Genomic DNA, 18913 nt, shown 5'->3' with positions numbered 1-18913 from the left:
GGTCGTTGTTACTCAGATCCAGTTCTCTCAGGTGAGAGGGGTTTGACCTCAGAGCTGAAGCCAGAGAAGAACAGCTGATCTCTGACAGACTGCAGTTATCCACCAACCTGGATAAAGAATAAAACTTTAAATAAAACTGAGTTCATTTTGAAAATAACAGACACATATTCATGTCAGCACAGATTCATAACATGGAGATAAATATGAATCAGACGTGTTGGACAAAAAACGAGTCCTGATTCAGTACAAATAGATTATTTTGACCCGGTATCTGTCCTGCAGATCAGTTTAGGAAATCCAGAACTAAACTCAGTGTTTTAACAAGTAGCTGAATATTTAAAATGTCACAGATTAATTAAAGAATGGATACACGTTATGTATGAAGAGGAATTATGTTAAATTGGAAATAAATGGGATCAATTGTGTATAAATGCTGTTTATAGATATGAGATCTACAAAAGTCAGTCAGTGAACTGACCTCAGAGTCTCCAGTCGACAGGTTGGACTCTGTAGAAAACCACACAGCTCCTTCACTGCTGAGTCCTGCAGGTCGTTGAAGCTCAGATCCAGTTCTCTCAGATGAGAGTGGTTTGACCTCAGAGCTGAAGCCAGAGAAGAACAGCTGATCTCTGACAGATAGCAGTGAATCAACCTGGATAAAGAAATATGAATATTAGAATGTGTCCTCCTTTTGTTGTGGATCGTCATCATGTCAACACAGACTCTCAACATGCTGCTGACCTCAGTCCAGTCTGTGACCTGAAGATAAATATCAGATCAGACATGTTGGACCATTGTTTCATTCATCAGCTTCTTCTCTGTGTGTTGGTCACTGAGCTGGTTTGTGTAATTAAACACTGTTTAAAGTAGGGACGGCTCCTGATGTCACTTCCTGTTTGTTTCTATACTTATCAACTGTCCAACGTGTTTCAATAAGAATGTGTCTTATTTTGAAAACCTGAGGAGGACGAGTGCTCGGCCTCAGTCCACATGTTATTTACTGACACTTTCTCAGTGACCAGGAGCAGGTGAGTGCAGGTGAATGGAGTTGATGAGGTGGACGTGACTGACAGGCTGGGTGAGGGACAGATGACTGAGGGACAGTGAGCAGAGCAGAACTGAGACAAGTTAAATAAATAATGACCCAATAAGAAAGAAAGTCTGAAAAGTGAAGAAGGATTTAAGGACCTCAGAGTCTCCAGTCGACAGTTTGGACTCTCCAGTCCAGAACACAGCAGCTTCACTCCTGATTCCTTCAGGTCGTTTCCACTCAGATCCAGTTCTCTCAGATGTGAGGGGTCTGACTTCAGAGCTGAGGCCACGACTTCACAGTGAGTCTCTGAGAGTCGACAACCACCGAGTCTGTAATTAAAGAAAATATCAAATCTGTGAGAATTAAATAAGAAAACACAACATTCATACAAAACGTGATCATGTGACCCTCATCCTGGTAAATCCCCTCTTTGCTAAAAACTCCTAAAGAGAATCCTTTCAGATTTGGTTCAAGCGTTCATTCAGACTAACAGAGGAACTCATGAGATTCAGGAGGTCAGAGGTCAAAGGTCAAGGTCACACAACATGTTCAACATGATATCTCAAGTCTGTCTTCAGGGGTCAGAGGTCAAAGGTCAAGGTCACACAACATGTTCAACATGATATCTCAAGTCTGTCTTCAGGGGATTTCTTCACATTTTGACTCAAAGACAAACTGATTACATTTCAGTGGTCAAAGGTCAAAGGTCACAGTGACCTCATGTTATTGTGAAGTCATGAATGTCATGAACCTGGAGTACAAACGCACACACACACACACACACCCTCCGCACACACACATACCCACACACACACCCACACACATACCACACACACACACTGACACACACACCCACGCACACACCACACACACACACACACACACACACACACACAAACACACACAATCACACACACCCTCCCCCCTCCCCACACACACACATTTCCCCCCACACACACACACTCACATACACACCTTCACCCTCCCCACACACACACACACACACACCCTCCGCACACACACACACACACCACACACGCACACCCACACACACACCCTCCCCACACAAACACACCACACACACACACACACACACAAACACACACACACACATGCCCACCACACACACACACACACACACCCTCCCCACACACACACACACCCACACACACACACACACACTCACACACACACCCACCACACACACACACACACACACACACACACCCTCCCCACACACACACACACCCACACACACACACCAACACACGCACACACTACCCAAAACCCTCCCCACACACACACATACCCACACACACACTAACACACACACACACGCACACACTACCCAACACCCTCCCCACACACACACGCACACACACACCCACACACAACCCCCCCCCCCCACACACACACACACACACACACACACACACTCACTCAGCCTTCCTGCAGTTCCTCACAGCTGGGATCAGTCTCAGTCGACCCTGTTGTGATGTGTTGAACTTCTTCAGGTCCAACACATCCAGAACCTCCTCTGACATCTGCAGCATGTAGGCCAGAGCTGAGCAGTGGATCCCAGAGAGAAACTCCTTTGATCTGTTCTTTGACGTCAGGAACTGTTTCATCTGCTGATGAACTGAGTGGTCGTTCATCTCAGTCAGACAGTGGAAGATGTTGATGCTTCTGTCAGGAGAAATGCCATCACTCTCCATCTCCTTCAGGTTGTTGATGACTCTCTGGATGATCTCTGGATTGTTCCATGTCTGACCCAGCAGGCCTCCTAAGACTCTCTGGTTGAACTCCAGACTGAGGCCGTGAAGGAAGCGAACAAACAGGTCCAGATGACCATTTGTACTGGAGAGGGATTTCTTCATGGTTCTCTTCAGGAGGTCATCCAGGGAGAAGCTACGGTCTGTGGTCCCATATGTTCCCAAGAAGTTCTTGAGTTCTTCTGTGTTCCTCTCGGTGTAACAGTGGAACATGTAGACTGCAGCCAGAAACTCCTGAACGCTCAGATGAACAAAGCAGTAGACTGATTTCTTGAAGATCACACACTCTCTTCTGAAGATCTCAGTACAAACTCCTGAGTACACCGAGGCCTCTGTGACATTAAGACCACACTGCTCCAGGTCTTCTTGATAGAACATGATGTTTCCTTCCTCCAGATGTTTAAGTGCCAGCCTCCCCAGCTTCAGGAGAACGTCCCTGTCAGCCTCCGTCAGCTGCTGTGGATTCGTCTCATGTTCCTCACCGTACTTGTTGTTCTTCCTCTTTGTCTGAACCAGCAGGAAGTGTGAGTACAGGTCAGTCAGGGTCTTGGGCAGCTCTCCTCTCTGGTCTGTGGTCAACATGTGCTCCAGAACTGTAGCACTGATCCAGCAGAAGACTGGGATTTGACACATGATGTGGAGGCTCCTGGACGTCTTGATGTGTGAGATGATTCTGCTGCACAGCTCTTCATCACTGAATCTCCTCCTGAAGTACTCGTCCTTATGGGCCTCAGTGAAGCCTCGTACTTCTGTGACCCTGTCCACACATGCAGGAGGGATCTGATTGGCCGCCGCAGGTCTGGAGGTTATCCAGACGAGAGCCGAGGGAAGCAGATTCCCCCGGATGAGGTTTGTCAGCAGCACGTTGACTGATGACCTCTGTGTGACCTCAGACACAAGCTCCCTGTGGTTGAAGTCCAGAGAAGGTCTGCTTTCATCCAGGCCGTCAAAGATGAACAAAGGTTTACAGACAGCGAGCGTCTCTGCCGTGAGCTTCTGTAACGCTGGATGGAAAACACGGAGCAGCGTGAGGAGACTGTGCTGCTGGTCCTTCACCAGGTTCAGCTCCCTGAACGAAAGGACAGTCAGCAGACCCACATCCTGGTTCTCTAAACCCTCTGCCCAGTCCAGAGTGAACTTCTGCACCAAGAAGGTTTTTCCAACGCCAGCGACGCCGTTGGTCAGGACGACTTTGATGCTGCTCTGCTGGTCAGTGGAGGCTTTAAAGATGTCGTGGCACCTGATGGGAGTGTCGTGGAGGATCTTCATCTTGGAAGCCGTCTCAAGCTGCCTCACCTCATGTTGAGCATTAACCTCTTCACTCTGTCCCTCTGTGATGTAGAGCTCAGTGTAGATCCTGTTGAGGAGGGTTCTACTTCCTGTTTCATCACTTCCTTCAGTCACATGTTCACATCTCCTCCTCAGACTGAGCTTTTGTTCATCTAAAACCTCCTGCAGACCACGATCTGCTGAAAGACAAGAAACAATGTCAGAGACAGAGAATCTGAGAATCTGCTGATTGTTTTCATCAGACACAGAAAAGCTACAGAAAATAAAAGCTTTTTAACTTTGTGCTTTTCTAACAATGTTAAATGTTGATGCTGTATGAAGGAACAAAATGAAACCACATGTGCTGTTGTCAGAAGTGAAGACATCAGCAGACACATGTACAGTGCTGCTCTGACCGGCTGTCTGACCTCCAGCTCCTGTTCTGGATCTTTGTCCACACTGGGGACAGGAGGAGTCTCCTGAAGAACCAGACTGGTCCCAGTATGAGGTGATGCACTGTCTGCAAAACCAGTGTCCACAGCTGGTGGAGACTGGATCCTTCAGGACGTCCTGACACGAAGCACAGCAGGACGACTGCTCCTCCTCAGAAACATGACTCCTCTTCCTCTCCCTGTGAAGACATGTCCTGATAACTCACATGTCACAGTCACAGGTTGTCATTACTTCTGTCAAGAGGTTTTGTTTTCACCCAGTATGTTTGTGTGTTGGTTGGTGCGTTAGTGGGATTATAAAAAACAACAGATTAACAGTAAACTTGCTAGAAGGTTGTGGTCTTTGAACCAGATCGGGGGGGGGGGGTCCTCTTTCCCAGACATGTTCAGAGGACTGATGTTTACCAGTGTGTGGAATTTGGTGCAGATCCAAATCAAAATGAGTCTCTAGTGGTTTTCAAAGTGGTCTCATAAGGAGCATGTTGGTTCTTGGTGGAGGTCTGAGCTCTTTGAGTGATTCTGAGAGATTAGTCACCAACTTCAGTGAAGCTGTGTCCTAATACAGGGGCCACACTAGAGGAAACTAGATCCTCTTCAGAGCAGGTCCCAGTAGAAACAGTCTCTTACTCTGTGTGTGAGGGTCCAGGTTCATTACTGAAGTGTAGAGGCTCATACATCGACCAGTCACTCTTCAGAGACAGACAGCTGGACCCTGGAGACTCTGCTCTCAGTCTGTGGTCCTGACCTCTGCACACACAAACATGTTTTTATTCAGAACACATCATTCACTGGTTCATTCTCTGAGGATTCAGTTTGGAGCTTCACATGTTTGTAGCAGGTCTCTTACTTTGTGTGTGAGGGTCCAACTTGCTCTGAAGTGTCCTCGTCCATGTTGCACCGGGCCGGCTGTGGCTCAGTTGTGGTTCAGGCCGCGCTGCTCTTCTAGATATTCAAGTTCTGGTCTATTTCCTTCTGGTTCTGCGCTCATTTTACAGCAGAACTCAGTGAAATGATCTTTCACACCAGTTTCAATGTTTATCTGTTGAAAACGTCACAAACACAAATATTTGCAACACTTCCTGTAGCCTGCCCATTTCAAAAATAAAAGCACTCCAGCGTTTCTGTCGACTGAATCAATTCATTTATTTGTAAATGTTTTTATTGTGAAATAGATGCAGGGCTTCATAGTTTGTAGTACTAGTATTTATTTGAGTACACAGGACTTCTTATATACAAGGAAATACAGTGATCACATCAGAAACCTCAGGAAGGACAGGAGTCTCTCTCTCTCTGTCTGTCTCTCTCTCTCTCTCTCTCTCAGACTTTACGTTGTCTCTCTCTTCTCAGGTGACCTCAGGAAGCCTCCATTATTTGGGGATATTTCAGTCAATCACTTGATTTATTCAGCCATTAGTACGTTATTAGAGTACATTATTAATTAATCTTATTAACATATGTTTTAGGGTACCAGACAATAAGGGTGTGGAGGTGTACTATTGCACAAGTACAATAATAAAGTTCCTTTTCATGTAATATCGGTTCATGGCATTTGTAAATCCACCAATAAACCTGCATAGCCATAAACAAACGTTGAATAACAAAGTGTTTTTGCAACTTGAGCATTTCCTAATCTCCACTCAAACCAATCAACTACATTAAAGTTAATCAATACAAGCTTGTAAAAGTTCATGTGTCCTTCAACCCCCGGCCACTAAGAGAAGGAAACTCAACATCTAGTATCATGTTCACTTCATAAAGGCTGGAAATGAATTACAGAACTTTATAGACAGTAACACTGAGAGCACATCAGTCAGCAGCTTGAAGCAGCGTGTGTGTGTGTGTGTGTGTGTGTGTGTGTCTTTGTGTGTGTGTGTGTGTGTGTGTGTGTGTGTGTGTGTGTGTACCTGGCTCTGCAGGTCGATGCTCCTCACACCTCAGCCAGTGAGTCCAGAGCTTTACTGGGATCTACAGTGAAGACTCTCCACTGGTTGGTGACCACTGCTGTAACGTATGATAGTGAAAACACGTTGTGTTATTAAACACTTGATGAACAGATGAAGATAAAAAGTGAAACTGTGAGTTAACTCTGTTAATTAGTCCTTTGAAGGCTCTTTGATCCAGACCTGCTGTTCACATCTGTCTCTGGGATCCGATCACATGACGTCTGTCACCAGGTGTGAACTGACAAACTTAGAGTCATGTGATCAGCAGACGGATGTTAACAGCAGGTGTGAGAGTGAGACAGTAAAACTTTCAGAAAGTTGTGTTCACACTCACCTGCTCACTTTCCTTCCTTCTGCTCGTCCAGGTGAAAAATGGAGTCTGACCGCTCCCTGTTCCCAGGCTCTTCCTCCCCCCTGTTCTCAGGCTCCTCCTCCTCCCACCAGTTCACTCTTGAAACCAGTTCAAAGTCCAGTTCATACCCATGAAGATGAACTGGTTCATAGTTCATGTTTTATCGTGATGTTATGATGTAGATAACAAACTTAGGATCATGTATTCAGTTACTAATGGACGTTGTGGCTGTTCTGGGACCGATCCCATCAGTGTCGCTTCCATCATCCCTTTCCTCACGTGTCCACAGGAGCTGATGTCCTGATAGTTCAGGCAAAGTAACTCATTTTGGAGCCAAAAATCAAATTAACTGTAAAATAATTTTTTTCAGCATAGATCATTTCTATGAGGTGTCCAGAACAACATACTAAAAGTCATAAGAAATCCTAGTTGAGGAAATATGTTTAATTCTCATCAATGTGTGCCAGTAAGTCCAGGCAACTCGGACACGCTGGCGGAACTCGGCAGATCGACAATCTGCAGAGAAGCAAACAGAAGCTGGAGAAGGAGAAGAAAGAGTTCAGACTGGAGGCCGATGACCTGGCCTCCAACGTGGAGCAGCTGTCCAGAGCCAATGTAGAAACCACTCGGCCTTAAAAGAGCAATCCACTCATTCTCTATTCACACTGGTGACAGCCAGCGGCCGAAGGGTCCGTCAGTCTCATGCTTATGATCAAAATATATCAAGATATATCCTATAAGGATTGAGTGATGACATTTTGGTGGTCAAAGGTCAAGGTCAAGGTCAGGGGGGCAAAATGTGAACATCTCAAGTCTGACTGTGTGTGTGTGTGTGTGTGTGTGTGTGTGTGTGTGTGTGTGTGTGTGTGTGTGTGTGTGTGTGTGTGTGTGTCTTTGTGTGTGTGTGTGTGTGTGTGTGTGTGTGTGTGTGTGTGTGTGTGTGTCCAGAGCTTTACTGGGATCTACAGTGAAGACTCTCCACTGGTTGGTGACCACTGCTGTAACGTATGATTGTGAAAACACGTTGTGTTATTAAACACTTGATGAACAGATGAAGATAAAAAGTGAAGCTGTGAGTTAACTCTGTTAATTAGTCCTTTGAAGGCTCTTTGATCCAGACCTGCTGTTCACATCTGTCTCTGGGATCCGATCACATGACGTCTGTCACCAGGTGTGAACTGACAAACTTAGAGTCATGTGATCAGCAGACGGATGTTAACAGCAGGTGTGAGAGTGAGACAGGAAAACTTTCAGAAAGTTGTGTTCACACTCACCTGCTCACTTTCCTTCCTTCTGCTCGTCCAGGTGAAAATGGAGTCTGACCGCTCCCTGTTCTCAGGCTCCTCCTCCTCCCTGTTCTCAGGCTCCTCCTCCTCCCTGTGGAACCAGTTCACTCTTGAAACCAGTTCAAAGTCCAGTTCATACCCATGAAGATGAACTGGTTCACAGTTCATGTTTTATTGTGATGTTATGATGTAGATAACAAACTTAGGATCATGTATTTAGTTCCTAATGGACGGTGTGGGATCATGAATCCAGATCTTTCACACTGAGTCCTGACTGGGAGCGTCTCCTGGGACTGAGCCGTACAATGTGATTCATCATGATGTTTAAATGATCCTCAGAAACTCTGGAGTCAAACACGTCCAGTCACAGTGTTGGTTTATAGATCTAGAGACATACAGCTGCATTGTGATGCATTATTTGACCATTGTGTGGGGGGGCAGTTGTTAATGTTATCCCACTGTATCAGAGCAGTGTGTTATTATCACGTTGTCTATAATGCTGGAACCATTTTAAAATGCACGTGCAGATAATATCTAACAACAGGATTTGTTCTGCAGCAGTAATGACTTCTTGAGATGGATATTATTGGGTTTGCATGATTGTTTATGTGAGAGTCATGTTTGAACAATCTCTGCTCCACCTGCTGCCCCAGAACTACTCCACCAGACACTTCCCCTCCTACGTCACTGCCCAGATCCTGCTTCGTCAGCCCCTGGTCTCCGGACTGCGAGCCAGCTCCTCAGGAGACACGTGAGAAGGTTCCTGCTGTGTGACGTCAGCACGAGCAACAACCAGCGGGAAGACGTCACCGAGCCAACAGTGAGGATTAAACTGAAGTGACAGCTTCACAGAGACAAACCACAAACGTCTCATATCAACATGCAGCAGAGGAACCACGTGTGATCATCTGTTCTAAACTCTTGTGATTATGTTTTCACTTTTTAATATCTAATAAATCATCAGACTAATGCAAATGAAATTATTTATTATTATTTGTGGGAACTTGAAATAAAAAAAAACAACCTCAACTGGGAACTTTCGACATTAACTAATTAACTATTTAAAAAATATGTGTTCCAGGTTAAAGAGCACCAGGTGGAGCTGGAGGATAAAGTCCATTTGACCAATCAGCTGAAGGAACAGTTCCTCCTGTTGGAGCGATGCTGTTCTCTGATGACAGCGGAGGAGGAGGAGCTCCGTTTGGTCCTTGAGCAGAACGACTGGGTCCGCAAGATGGCCGAACACGAGCTGCTGGAGGTCGTAGAGAGAGTGAACATGCTCTCCACACAGGGGAGATTCAGTGGGAACCAGCTGATCGTCGATAAACTCTCTGATTAACTCACAGATCGATCGGTGACTGATTTCATGTCGGCTTCCTGTTCCTTGTAGAACTCAGGTCTGATGAACCACAGGAAGAAGATGGAGGCCGATCTGTCTGTGCTGACAGGAGAGGTGGAGGAGGCCATACAGGAGAGACGCAGCTCTGATGAGAAAGCAAAGAAGGCCATCACTGATGTCAATTATGATAATTCAGAGTCAAAGAGACCATAAAGCACCGGATGTATTGGGGGGGTGGATAATGTGTGATTGACAGCTAGTACCGTCCAATGGGGGCAGGTGAAAGTGGGCGTGCTGGGTCTCAAGCTCTCAGTCAGGCTCCACCCACCTCTCTTCCAAATTTGGTAACTTCTGGTTTCAAAGAACCAAGATGGCGCTGAACAAAAAGTGAAACTGAGGCTTCAGAGCAGCAGCTCACAAACCGATGGGTGACGTCACCATGGAGACACTCAGCAGGTCACAGCTAACAGGTGTCAACAGGGTCAATGAATCAGGTGACCTGTGTGTTCTCAGGTGAGGGAGCTGCAGACGGAGCTGATGGTCGAGCAGAAGAAGAGCGACGACTATCAGAACGGAGTCCTTCGCTACGAGAGAAGAGTCAAAGAGCTGACGTACCAGGTTCGATACCCGGCTTCCCTCCTGGTCCCACAGACCTTCTGCTGGTTCTGTGGTGTTCACTGGTTTCTCTCTGTGTTCTGCAGACGGAGGAGGACAGGAAGACTCTGCTCCGGATGCAGGAGCTTGTGGAGAAGCTCCAGACCAAAGTCAAGAGCTGCAAGAGACAAGCTGAGAACGCTGTGAGCACTTTAATCATAATTTAATCAAAAGCGAAACACAATAAAAACTTGAGGCAGAGCTGATTGTGAGTGTTAAGTTTGAAATGTTAATCCCAGCTGCTGTGGCTCTGTTTGTCCACCAGGAGGAGCAGGTGAGCGGCACTGCGGTGCGTTTCAGGAAAGTCCAACACGAGCTGGACCACGCCGAGGAGAGAGCTGACATCGCCGAGACGACGGTCAACAAGCTGCGCATTCGAACCCGCGAACAAACCACCAAGGTCTCCGTGGTGAGTCGCACACTCAGCTTCATGTTGTAGCTTCAGGAAAAGGTTTCATGTCCTCGTCCTGTAGAAGGTGAGTGTTTCTTATCTGCTGTGTTTCTCTGCAGATCACTGAATGAAGCTCCTCCCCCTCTACAGACGCCATCTTGTGTTTTTGGTGTTCGTGGCGTCTCTGTTTGATTGCTGTGTTTTTGTGTGATGTGTTTGTGTTGTATAATCCAGGATCACAACTTAAATCTGCATTATCTTCGGATGGCGTCGGTTTCGGAGTCTCCACTGGAAAGTGTTTGAGTGAAGTGATTTGTACAGGAAGTGTCGAAGGCAGCGAGAACGTACGAGATCAGCAGCAGAGTCACGTTGACGGGTTTGTTGATAAAGAACATGTGTCAGATCAGTGACTGTAAATAAAGACAATATGACACCTCACCAAAAATTAAGTCAAACGATCTTGATCATAAAATGGTAACGTCCATATTCTGGCTTCATTTTTGTTCAACAGGAGGAAGTGGAGACATGTCATTGATCATTTGTTTATAAAGACATTGGTCAGGCCCTGTTCAAACCTGGTATAATAATATCATAATAACATTATTCTCAGGTAATCTTTTTATCATTATTCTCTGTCATGCAAAACAGTTCGTACCTTGTTTCCATCGGCGAAGTTGTTGTTTTGAACCGACATGAGGCAGCAGTGAATTAAATGAGAAGAAGAAGAAATCAGAACAACACAGAATTGTGTTTGATGACCTTGTGATTTCTCTCTTCAGGGTTTTAGAAAGTTTCAGACTTCGTCAATAGAGACAACGTGTTTGTTGCAAACTGAACTTCCTCTTTCTCAGAGGACGTCAGCAGGCGATCTTTAAGTGTGACCACGTTGATGTGGACTGATCAGATCTCAACTCGTCCTCCAGTTACGACTTGTGATTAGATAACAAGAGACACAAAACTGATATAAAGCACCTTTAACTCTGTATTAATGGTAGGGTTGGTCATTTGTTTTTATTTGTATAAATCCTTATCACCTTCCGATAGAATCAATAAATAAAGTTGTCATTCAAATCGAATGAACTGATTGGCTGGCGTAGCTTTCAGTCACTAGTTGGTGAGTGTGTCGCGGAAAAGTTGTTTTCTAGCTGCTATCAGGCAGTGGGCGTTCCTGTGTTTTGGGGCGGAGCTTTGATGAGAGGGGGTGGAGTAAGTCGGTGAAACATGCTGTTGCTTTTCCAGGTTGAACAACCCCAGATTGTGTTGTTATATTAACCGTGAACCTGTAACTCTCTGGTGTTTTCTTCTGGTTAAAACATATAAAGATGGACGACATGACAGCTCCCAAAAGTGAAGCCATCTGTTCCAAATGTCTCAGGTTCAGTTTCTGTTTGCCTATTACTTGCCCTTAAACACAGAAGCATGCACCGGCCTTAAGAGTGTACGTCGTTGTGCTGCTCCGCACTCCTGTCCAGAAGGTGGCGCTGTGGCAGCTTTAAGTTACTTTGCCAATCGACCCAAAAAAATTAAAAAAAAACGAGAAACAGATTGTCAGGTGAGTTTCCTCTGTGGAGACTTCAGCTGATAAACCACAGGTCACATGTTCAGATGTTCCGTGTTTGCTCTTTAATACATTTGGTCTCAATGATTTTGTGAAGTTATTGTGTTGATGAGCTCTGAAGTCAGAGTTGAAAACATGGAGGCTGTTCACATCTGTTGTATTTACACACCTTCACTTTTCTTTATGATATTTATATAATAACGAAGAGCAAAGAAAACGTGTGAAAGACGGATGAGTAATTAAAATGTGCACGTTGATCATAAGAACATGTTTCATTGTGTGTTGGGTTCAATGAGCCTTGAGAGCTTGTGAGAGACCAACACAAGTTACATGAGACAGGTTTACATCAAAAGCTTTTATTTAGAGCTGATTGTCAATTTATATATGATAATATATATAATAATTTATATCAATCAATCAAACAAGTTACCATTACATTTCGAGTATATATAAGAACAAGTTCATAAGTCAAAAATCAGAGAGGAACTTGACATGATGATGGTTTCTACTTCTACTGTGGTTTCTCTGGGCCGTTGGAGTTTACAGAGCTATACTGCCACCCTGTGTCTGAAACGAGTCAATGCATCAGTATAACAGCTTCTGATCCACATCAATATAAACTATTATCAAGTTTCCTCTCAGGTTTTTTACTGACATCACCAAATCACTGACATTAGAAGGTTCATTTAATGTCGACAGTCAACACGACGGAGAGACGTGAACATTTCAAGTCAGACACGTTCTGTCCCTTGTCTCTGCTGCGAACCTCCCATCATCAATTATTTCCCAGCATGCTAAAAGGCTTTGACTGGGATGTGCTGCTGTTATACTGCAGCGCCACCTGTGGGTCAAAATTAGGAAAGCCACCACCGCTCTGCACCTGATGCAGAAATGAAAACATCCCATTATTAAGTCCAGAGTTTTGATTTTTTTTGTCAAAGACAAAACTCTGATTTTAAACTCAAAGTGATTTCAATGTGTTTAACTTTGTGTCGAACTAAATCAATTTGTGACATGAATCCAGGAACTTTAAGATCATAAACAAACATCTACACAGAATGTGGTTCTACACACATGGAGACATACTGAGGGACAAAGGTGGACAATAACAAAGACAAACTTAAACACACTGTATGTGACTCTTTATAGAGGGTTTATATATTCTGCTTGTGTTGTGTCATTTCAATAAACACATTCTTCATGTGAATAAACACAATCGGGGCAGGAAGGTTGCTGGTTTGAATCCGGTTCAGATGGGTCTTCCTGTGTGGAGTCTGCATGTTCTCCACGTGTTTTCTCCAGGTGCTCCGGCTTCATCTCACAAACACATGCAGATTAGGGGTTGTGTAGATTGGAGACTACACACAAGCTGCTGCTGCTTCAGCCTCTGGATCCTCAGGACACAGCTCAGCCTCCGTCCACACACACTGTCCTCTTCAACTCTGAGCTCCACTAAGACCTGTACCTGTTGAGAGAAGAAGACATCAGTGTCCCAGAGACTCACTTCATCAGCTGTGAGTCAGTGATGCAGCACATCCAGTAGAAAGAGCAGCAGGGACTTCAGTCCTGTTCAGAGGTGGAGCAGCTTCCTCTCTGCTTCATGTTCACATGTTGGAATGAACACGCTAAGAGCTCAGTGTGTGTCCTCTGCATGTCAAAGTGCAGAGTGGACACCTGAGAGGTGGATTTACTGCTGTTACAGGTGAAGACATGTTTCACTGTGTGTTGATGAACATCTGCTTCTGACAAACTGGGACCAGATGAGACAGATGGACCTCAGCAGAGCTTCTGCTCTGTATAAAGAGCTCCTGGTTACCATGGTGATGAGGAGAGGCTTCAGTCCCACTGATCTCAGAGCTGTGACAAAGATCCACCTGATCAGTTCTTCACTGATGAAGTGAGAGAACAAACTGTCTCAGATCAGATGAAGACGACACCGTCTCTGTCCCTCGTGTGAGGCTGTCAGCTGTGGTCCAGCTTGTGTAAGTTACAGCGCCCCCTGGTGGCATCTGGTAAAAATACATTATGTGACCACGACATAATAACGTGTGTGAACGAGACAAATAACTTGAGGCCACGAGATCTGAATCTGTTGTTTACTAACAAGACGAGTGGAAGAGAAGAAGATTCTGTCTCTGAGGACACACACTGTCTCTGAGGACACACATGGACCTGTCTCCAGGAAGCTCACTGAGGTCATCTGGTGTTTTGGGGACAGGATGAGTCTGGAGACATTGAGATGTTCTGGGTGAGTTAGAGATCAACTGAACCAACCAGACGTTGATTTAAACTTCCCTTATCCGTCCCTTTAAGGAGAGTGTGCACCACACAACAGTGTAGAGTCACTGTGGTCAGTGGGCGGAGCTTTGATACGGGTTGATCTCCAACTTAACCTGGAGCAGGTTAGTCGTTCATCAGAAGTTACCATGGTGATTTACCTCGTGAAGAAGTGGACGAGCTTCGTAGGACTGAATAAACTAAACCTGAAGTTAACCTGATAACCACAAATCCTGCTTGGTAGCACAGACCCTGGATCTATGATACTGACTGTGTTTAGTAAAATACTGATGAAAGCAGCGTGGACTGACTCCAACCATCTACTCACCTCAGAGTCTCCAGTCGACAGGTTGGACTCTGCTGTAGATCAAGCAGCTCCTTCACTGCTGAGTCCTGCAGGTAGTTGTTACTCAGATCCAGTTCTCTCAGATGAGAGGGGTTTGACCTCAGAGCTGAAGCCAGCGAAGAACAGCTGATCTCTGACAGTCCACAGAGAATCAACCTGGATAAAGAATAAAACTTTGAATTAAACTGAGTTGATGTGTGAAAATAACAGACACATATTCATGTCAGCACAGATTCATAACACGGAAGATAAATATGAAATCAGACATGTTGGACTAAAAACGAGTCCTGATTCAGTACAAATAGATTATTTGGACCCGGTCTCTGTCCTGCAGATCAGTTTAGGATATCCAGAACTAAACTCAGTGTTTTAACAAGTAGCTGAATATTTAAAATGTCACAGATTTATTAATTAACGATTTCAACGTATGTATGAAGAGGAATTATGTAAAATTTGAATTAAATTAGATAAATTGTGTATAAATGCTGTTTATAGATATGAGATCTACAAAAGTCAGTCAGTGAACTGACCTCAGAGTCTCCAGTCGACAGGTTGGACTCTGTAGAAAACCACACAGCTCCTTCACTCCTGAGTCCTGCAGGGTGATGTTGTCACTCAGATCCAGTTCTCTCAGATGAGAGGGGTTTGACCTCAGAGCTGAAGCCAGAGAAGACCAGATGATCTCTGACAGATAGCAGCTCCTCAACCTGGATAAAGAAATATGAATATTAGAATGTGTCCTCCTGTTGTTGTGGATCGTCATCATGTCAACACAGAGTCTCAACATGCTGCTGACCTCAGTCCAGTCTGTGACCTGAAGATAAATATCAGATCAGACATGTTGGACCATTGTTTCATTCATCAGCTTCTTCTCTGTGTGTTGGTCACTGAGCAGGTTTGTGTAATTAAACACTGTTTAAAGTAGGGACGGCTCCTGATGTCACTTCCTGTTTGTTTCTATACTTATCAACTGTCCCACGTGTTTCAATAAGAATGTGTCTTATTTTGAAAACCTGAGGAGGACGAGTGCTCGGCCTCAGTCCACATGTTATTTACTGACACTTTCTTAGTGATCAGGAGCAGGTGAGTGCAGGTGAATGGAGTTGATGAGGTGGACGTGACTGACAGGCTGGGTGAGGGACAGATGAGTGAGGGACAGTGAGCAGAGCAGAACTGAGACAATTTAAATAAATAATGACCCAATAAGAAAGAAAGTCTGAAAAGTGAAGAAGGATTTAAGGACCTCAGAGTCTCCAGTCGACAGTTTGGACTCTCCAGTCCAGACCACAGCTTCACTGCTGAATCCCACAGGTCGTTGTAACTCAGATCCAGTTCTCTCAGATGTGAGGGGTCTGACTTCAGAGCTGAGACCACGACTTCATAGTGAGTCTCTGAGAGTCCACAACCACCGAGTCTGTAATTAAAGAAAATATCAAATCTGTGAGAATTAAATCAGAAAACACAACAATCATACAAAACGTGATCATGTGACCCTCACCCTGGTAAATCCCCTCTTTGTTAAAAACTCCTCAAGAGAATCCTTTCAGATTTGGTTCAAGCTTCATTCAGACTAACAGAGGAGCTCATGAGACACACACACATACCCACAAATACCCACACACACACACCCACCCCCCCACCCCCCCCCACACACACACACACAAAGACACCCACACACCCACACACACACACACACACACACACACACACACACACACACACACACACACACACACACACAGACACACACCCACACACACACACACACACACAGAGACACTAACACACACACACCCACACACACACACACACACACACACACAAAGACACCCACACACCCACAGACACACACCCCCACCCCACACACACACACACCCACACACACACACAGACACACACCCACACACACACACATACACACACAGACACACACACACACACAGACACACACACACGCCCTAACCCACCAGGCACACACACACACACACACCAGACACACAAACACACACGCACACACACACACACACACACGCACATACCACACACACACAAACACACACACACACACACAACACACATACACACACACACACACAGACACACACACACACACAAACACACACACACACACAACAAGCATACACACACACACACACAAACAGACACACACACATACACACACACACACAACAAGCATACACACACACACACACAAACACAGACACACACACTTACACACACACACACGCACACAAACCCACAACCACACCCACACAGACACACACCCACACACACACACACCACACACACACACCCTCCCCCCCACACACACACCACAAACACACACACACACGCACACACACACACACACACATCCCCCCCCCCCTGCCACACACACACACACACACACACACACTCACCGAGCCTTCCTGCAGTTCCTCACAGCTGGGATCAGTCTCAGTCGACCCTGTTCTGATGTGTTGAACTTCTCCAGGTCCAACTCATCCAGAACCTCCTCTGACATCTGCAGCATGTAGGCCAGAGCTGAGCAGTGGATCTCAGAGAGTTTCTCCTTTGATCTGTTCTCTGACGTCAGGAACTGTTGCATCTGCTGATGAACTGAGTGGTCGTTCATCTCAGTCAGACAGTGGAAGATGTTGATGCTTCTGTCAGGAGAAATGCCACCACTCTCCATCTCCTTCAGGTTGTTGATGACTCTCTGGATGATCTCTGGATTGTTCTCTGTCCGACCCAGCAGGCCTCCTAAGACTCTCTGGTTGGACTCCAGACTGAGGCCGTGAAGGAAGCGAACAAACAGGTCCAGATGACCATTTGTACTGGTGAGGGATTTATACATGGTGCTCTTCAGGAGGTCATCCAGGGAGAAGGTACTGTCTATGTCCTCATCTGTTCCCAAGAAGTTCTTGAGTTCTTCTGTGTTCCTCTCGGTGTAACAGTGGAACATGTAGACTGCAGCCAGAAACTCCTGAACGCTCAGATGAACAAAGCAGTAGACTGATTTCTGGAAGACCACACACTCTCTTCTGAAGATCTCAGTACAAACTCCTGAGTACACCGAGGCCTCTGTGACATTAAGACCACACCGCTCCAGGTCTTCTTGGTAGAACATGATGTTTCCTTCCTCCAGATGTTTAAGTGCCAGCCTCCCCAGCTTCAGGAGAACGTCCCTGTCAGCCTCCGTTTTCTGCTGTGGACTCGTCTCATGTCCTTCACCATACTTGTTGTTCTTCCTCTTTGTCTGAACCAGCAGGAAGTGTGAGTACAGGTCAGTCAGGGTCTTGGGCAGTTCTCCTCTCTGGTCTGTGGTCAACATGTGCTCCAGAACTGTAGCACTGATCCAGCAGAAGACTGGGATTTGACACATGATGTGGAGGCTCCTGGCCGTCTTGATGTGTGAGATGATTCTGCTGCTCAGCTCTTCATCACTGAATCTCCTCCTGAAGTACTCCTCCTTCTGGGCGTCAGTGAAGCCTCGTACTTCTGTGACCCTGTCAACACATGCAGGAGGGATCTGATTGGCCGCCGCAGGTCTGGAGGTTATCCAGACGAGAGCCGAGGGAAGCAGATTCCCCCGGATGAGGTTTGTCAGCAGCACGTTGACTGATGACCTCTGTGTGACCTCAGACACAAGCTCCCTGTGGTTGAAGTCCAGAGAAGGTCTGCTTTCATCCAGGCCGTCAAAGATGAACAAAGGTTTACAGACAGCGAGCGTCTCTGCCGTGAGCTTCTGTAACGCTGGATGGAAAACACGGAGCAGCGTGAGGAGACTGTGCTGCTGGTCCTTCACCAGGTTCAGCTCCCTGAACGAAAGCACAGTCAGCAGATCCACATCCTGGTTTTCTAAACCCTCTGCCCAGTCCAGAGTGAACTTCTGCACCAAGAAGGTTTTTCCAACGCCAGCGACGCCGTTGGTCAGGACGACTCTGATGCGTCTCTGCTGGTCAGTGGAGGCTTTAAAGATGTCGTGGCACTTGATGGGAGTGTCGTGGAGGATCTTCTTCTTGGAAGCCGTCTCAAGCTGCCTCACCTCATGTTGAGTATTAACCTCTTCACTCTGTCCCTTTGTGATGTAGAGGTCAGTGTAGATCCTGTTGAGGAGGGTTCTACTTCCTGTTTCATCACTTCCTTCTGTCACATGTTCACATCTCCTCCTCACACCGAGCTGATGTTCATCTAAAACCTCCTGCAGACCACGATCTGCTGAAAGACAAGAAACAATG

General features: G+C 45.9%; 2 protein-coding genes and 1 long non-coding RNA gene across 3 annotated transcripts in view; 1 reads left to right on the top strand and 2 right to left on the bottom strand.

The window, feature by feature from the left end:
- Positions 1-4240: 4240 nt before the first annotated feature.
- LOC133005823 (uncharacterized) lies at positions 4241-5207 on the bottom strand. The gene is made up of 3 exons (XR_009678394.1): positions 5154-5207; positions 4503-4705; positions 4241-4271 (listed from the first exon to the last, which is right to left on the bottom strand). It is a non-coding gene; the product is annotated as an uncharacterized LOC133005823 (long non-coding RNA).
- Positions 5208-7277: 2070 nt separating this feature from the next.
- Positions 7278-10622, top strand: LOC133004550 (myosin-8-like). Its single transcript, XM_061074015.1, has 8 exons — positions 7278-7436; positions 8761-8823; positions 9189-9408; positions 9505-9623; positions 9960-10064; positions 10148-10243; positions 10366-10509; positions 10611-10622. The coding sequence occupies exons 1-8, from the start codon at positions 7278-7280 to the stop codon at positions 10620-10622; spliced, it is 918 nt and encodes a 305-aa protein (XP_060929998.1).
- A 2879-nt stretch (positions 10623-13501) lies between these two features.
- The window catches only part of LOC133004549 (NLR family CARD domain-containing protein 3-like), a 28704-nt gene continuing 23292 nt past the window's right edge, over positions 13502-18913 (bottom strand). Inside the window, exons 8-10 of the mRNA XM_061074014.1 lie at positions 17093-18781; positions 16030-16086; positions 13502-13514 (exon numbers count right to left, since the gene is read on the bottom strand). Of these exons, the coding sequence (XP_060929997.1) occupies positions 13502-13514; positions 16030-16086; positions 17093-18781 (1759 nt within the window). The remainder of the gene's footprint in view (positions 13515-16029; positions 16087-17092; positions 18782-18913) is intronic.

This window comes from Limanda limanda, chromosome 7 (genome assembly GCF_963576545.1).
Source record: "Limanda limanda chromosome 7, fLimLim1.1, whole genome shotgun sequence".
Taxonomy (NCBI): domain Eukaryota; kingdom Metazoa; phylum Chordata; class Actinopteri; order Pleuronectiformes; family Pleuronectidae; genus Limanda; species Limanda limanda.
This window is presented reverse-complemented; position numbering and strand designations above follow the sequence as displayed.

Excerpts from the sequence above, each read along its gene's own strand:
- LOC133004550 (XM_061074015.1), top strand. The coding sequence starts at position 7,278 with ATGTGTGCCAGTAAGTCCAGGCAACTCGGACACGCTGGCGGAACTCGG. Across the intron at positions 7,437-8,760 it reads AGCAGCTGTCCAGAGCCAAT|AACTACTCCACCAGACACTT; the intron begins GTAGAAACCACT and ends CTGCTGCCCCAG. Across the intron at positions 9,409-9,504 it reads CTCCACACAGGGGAGATTCA|GTCTGATGAACCACAGGAAG; the intron begins GTGGGAACCAGC and ends TGTAGAACTCAG.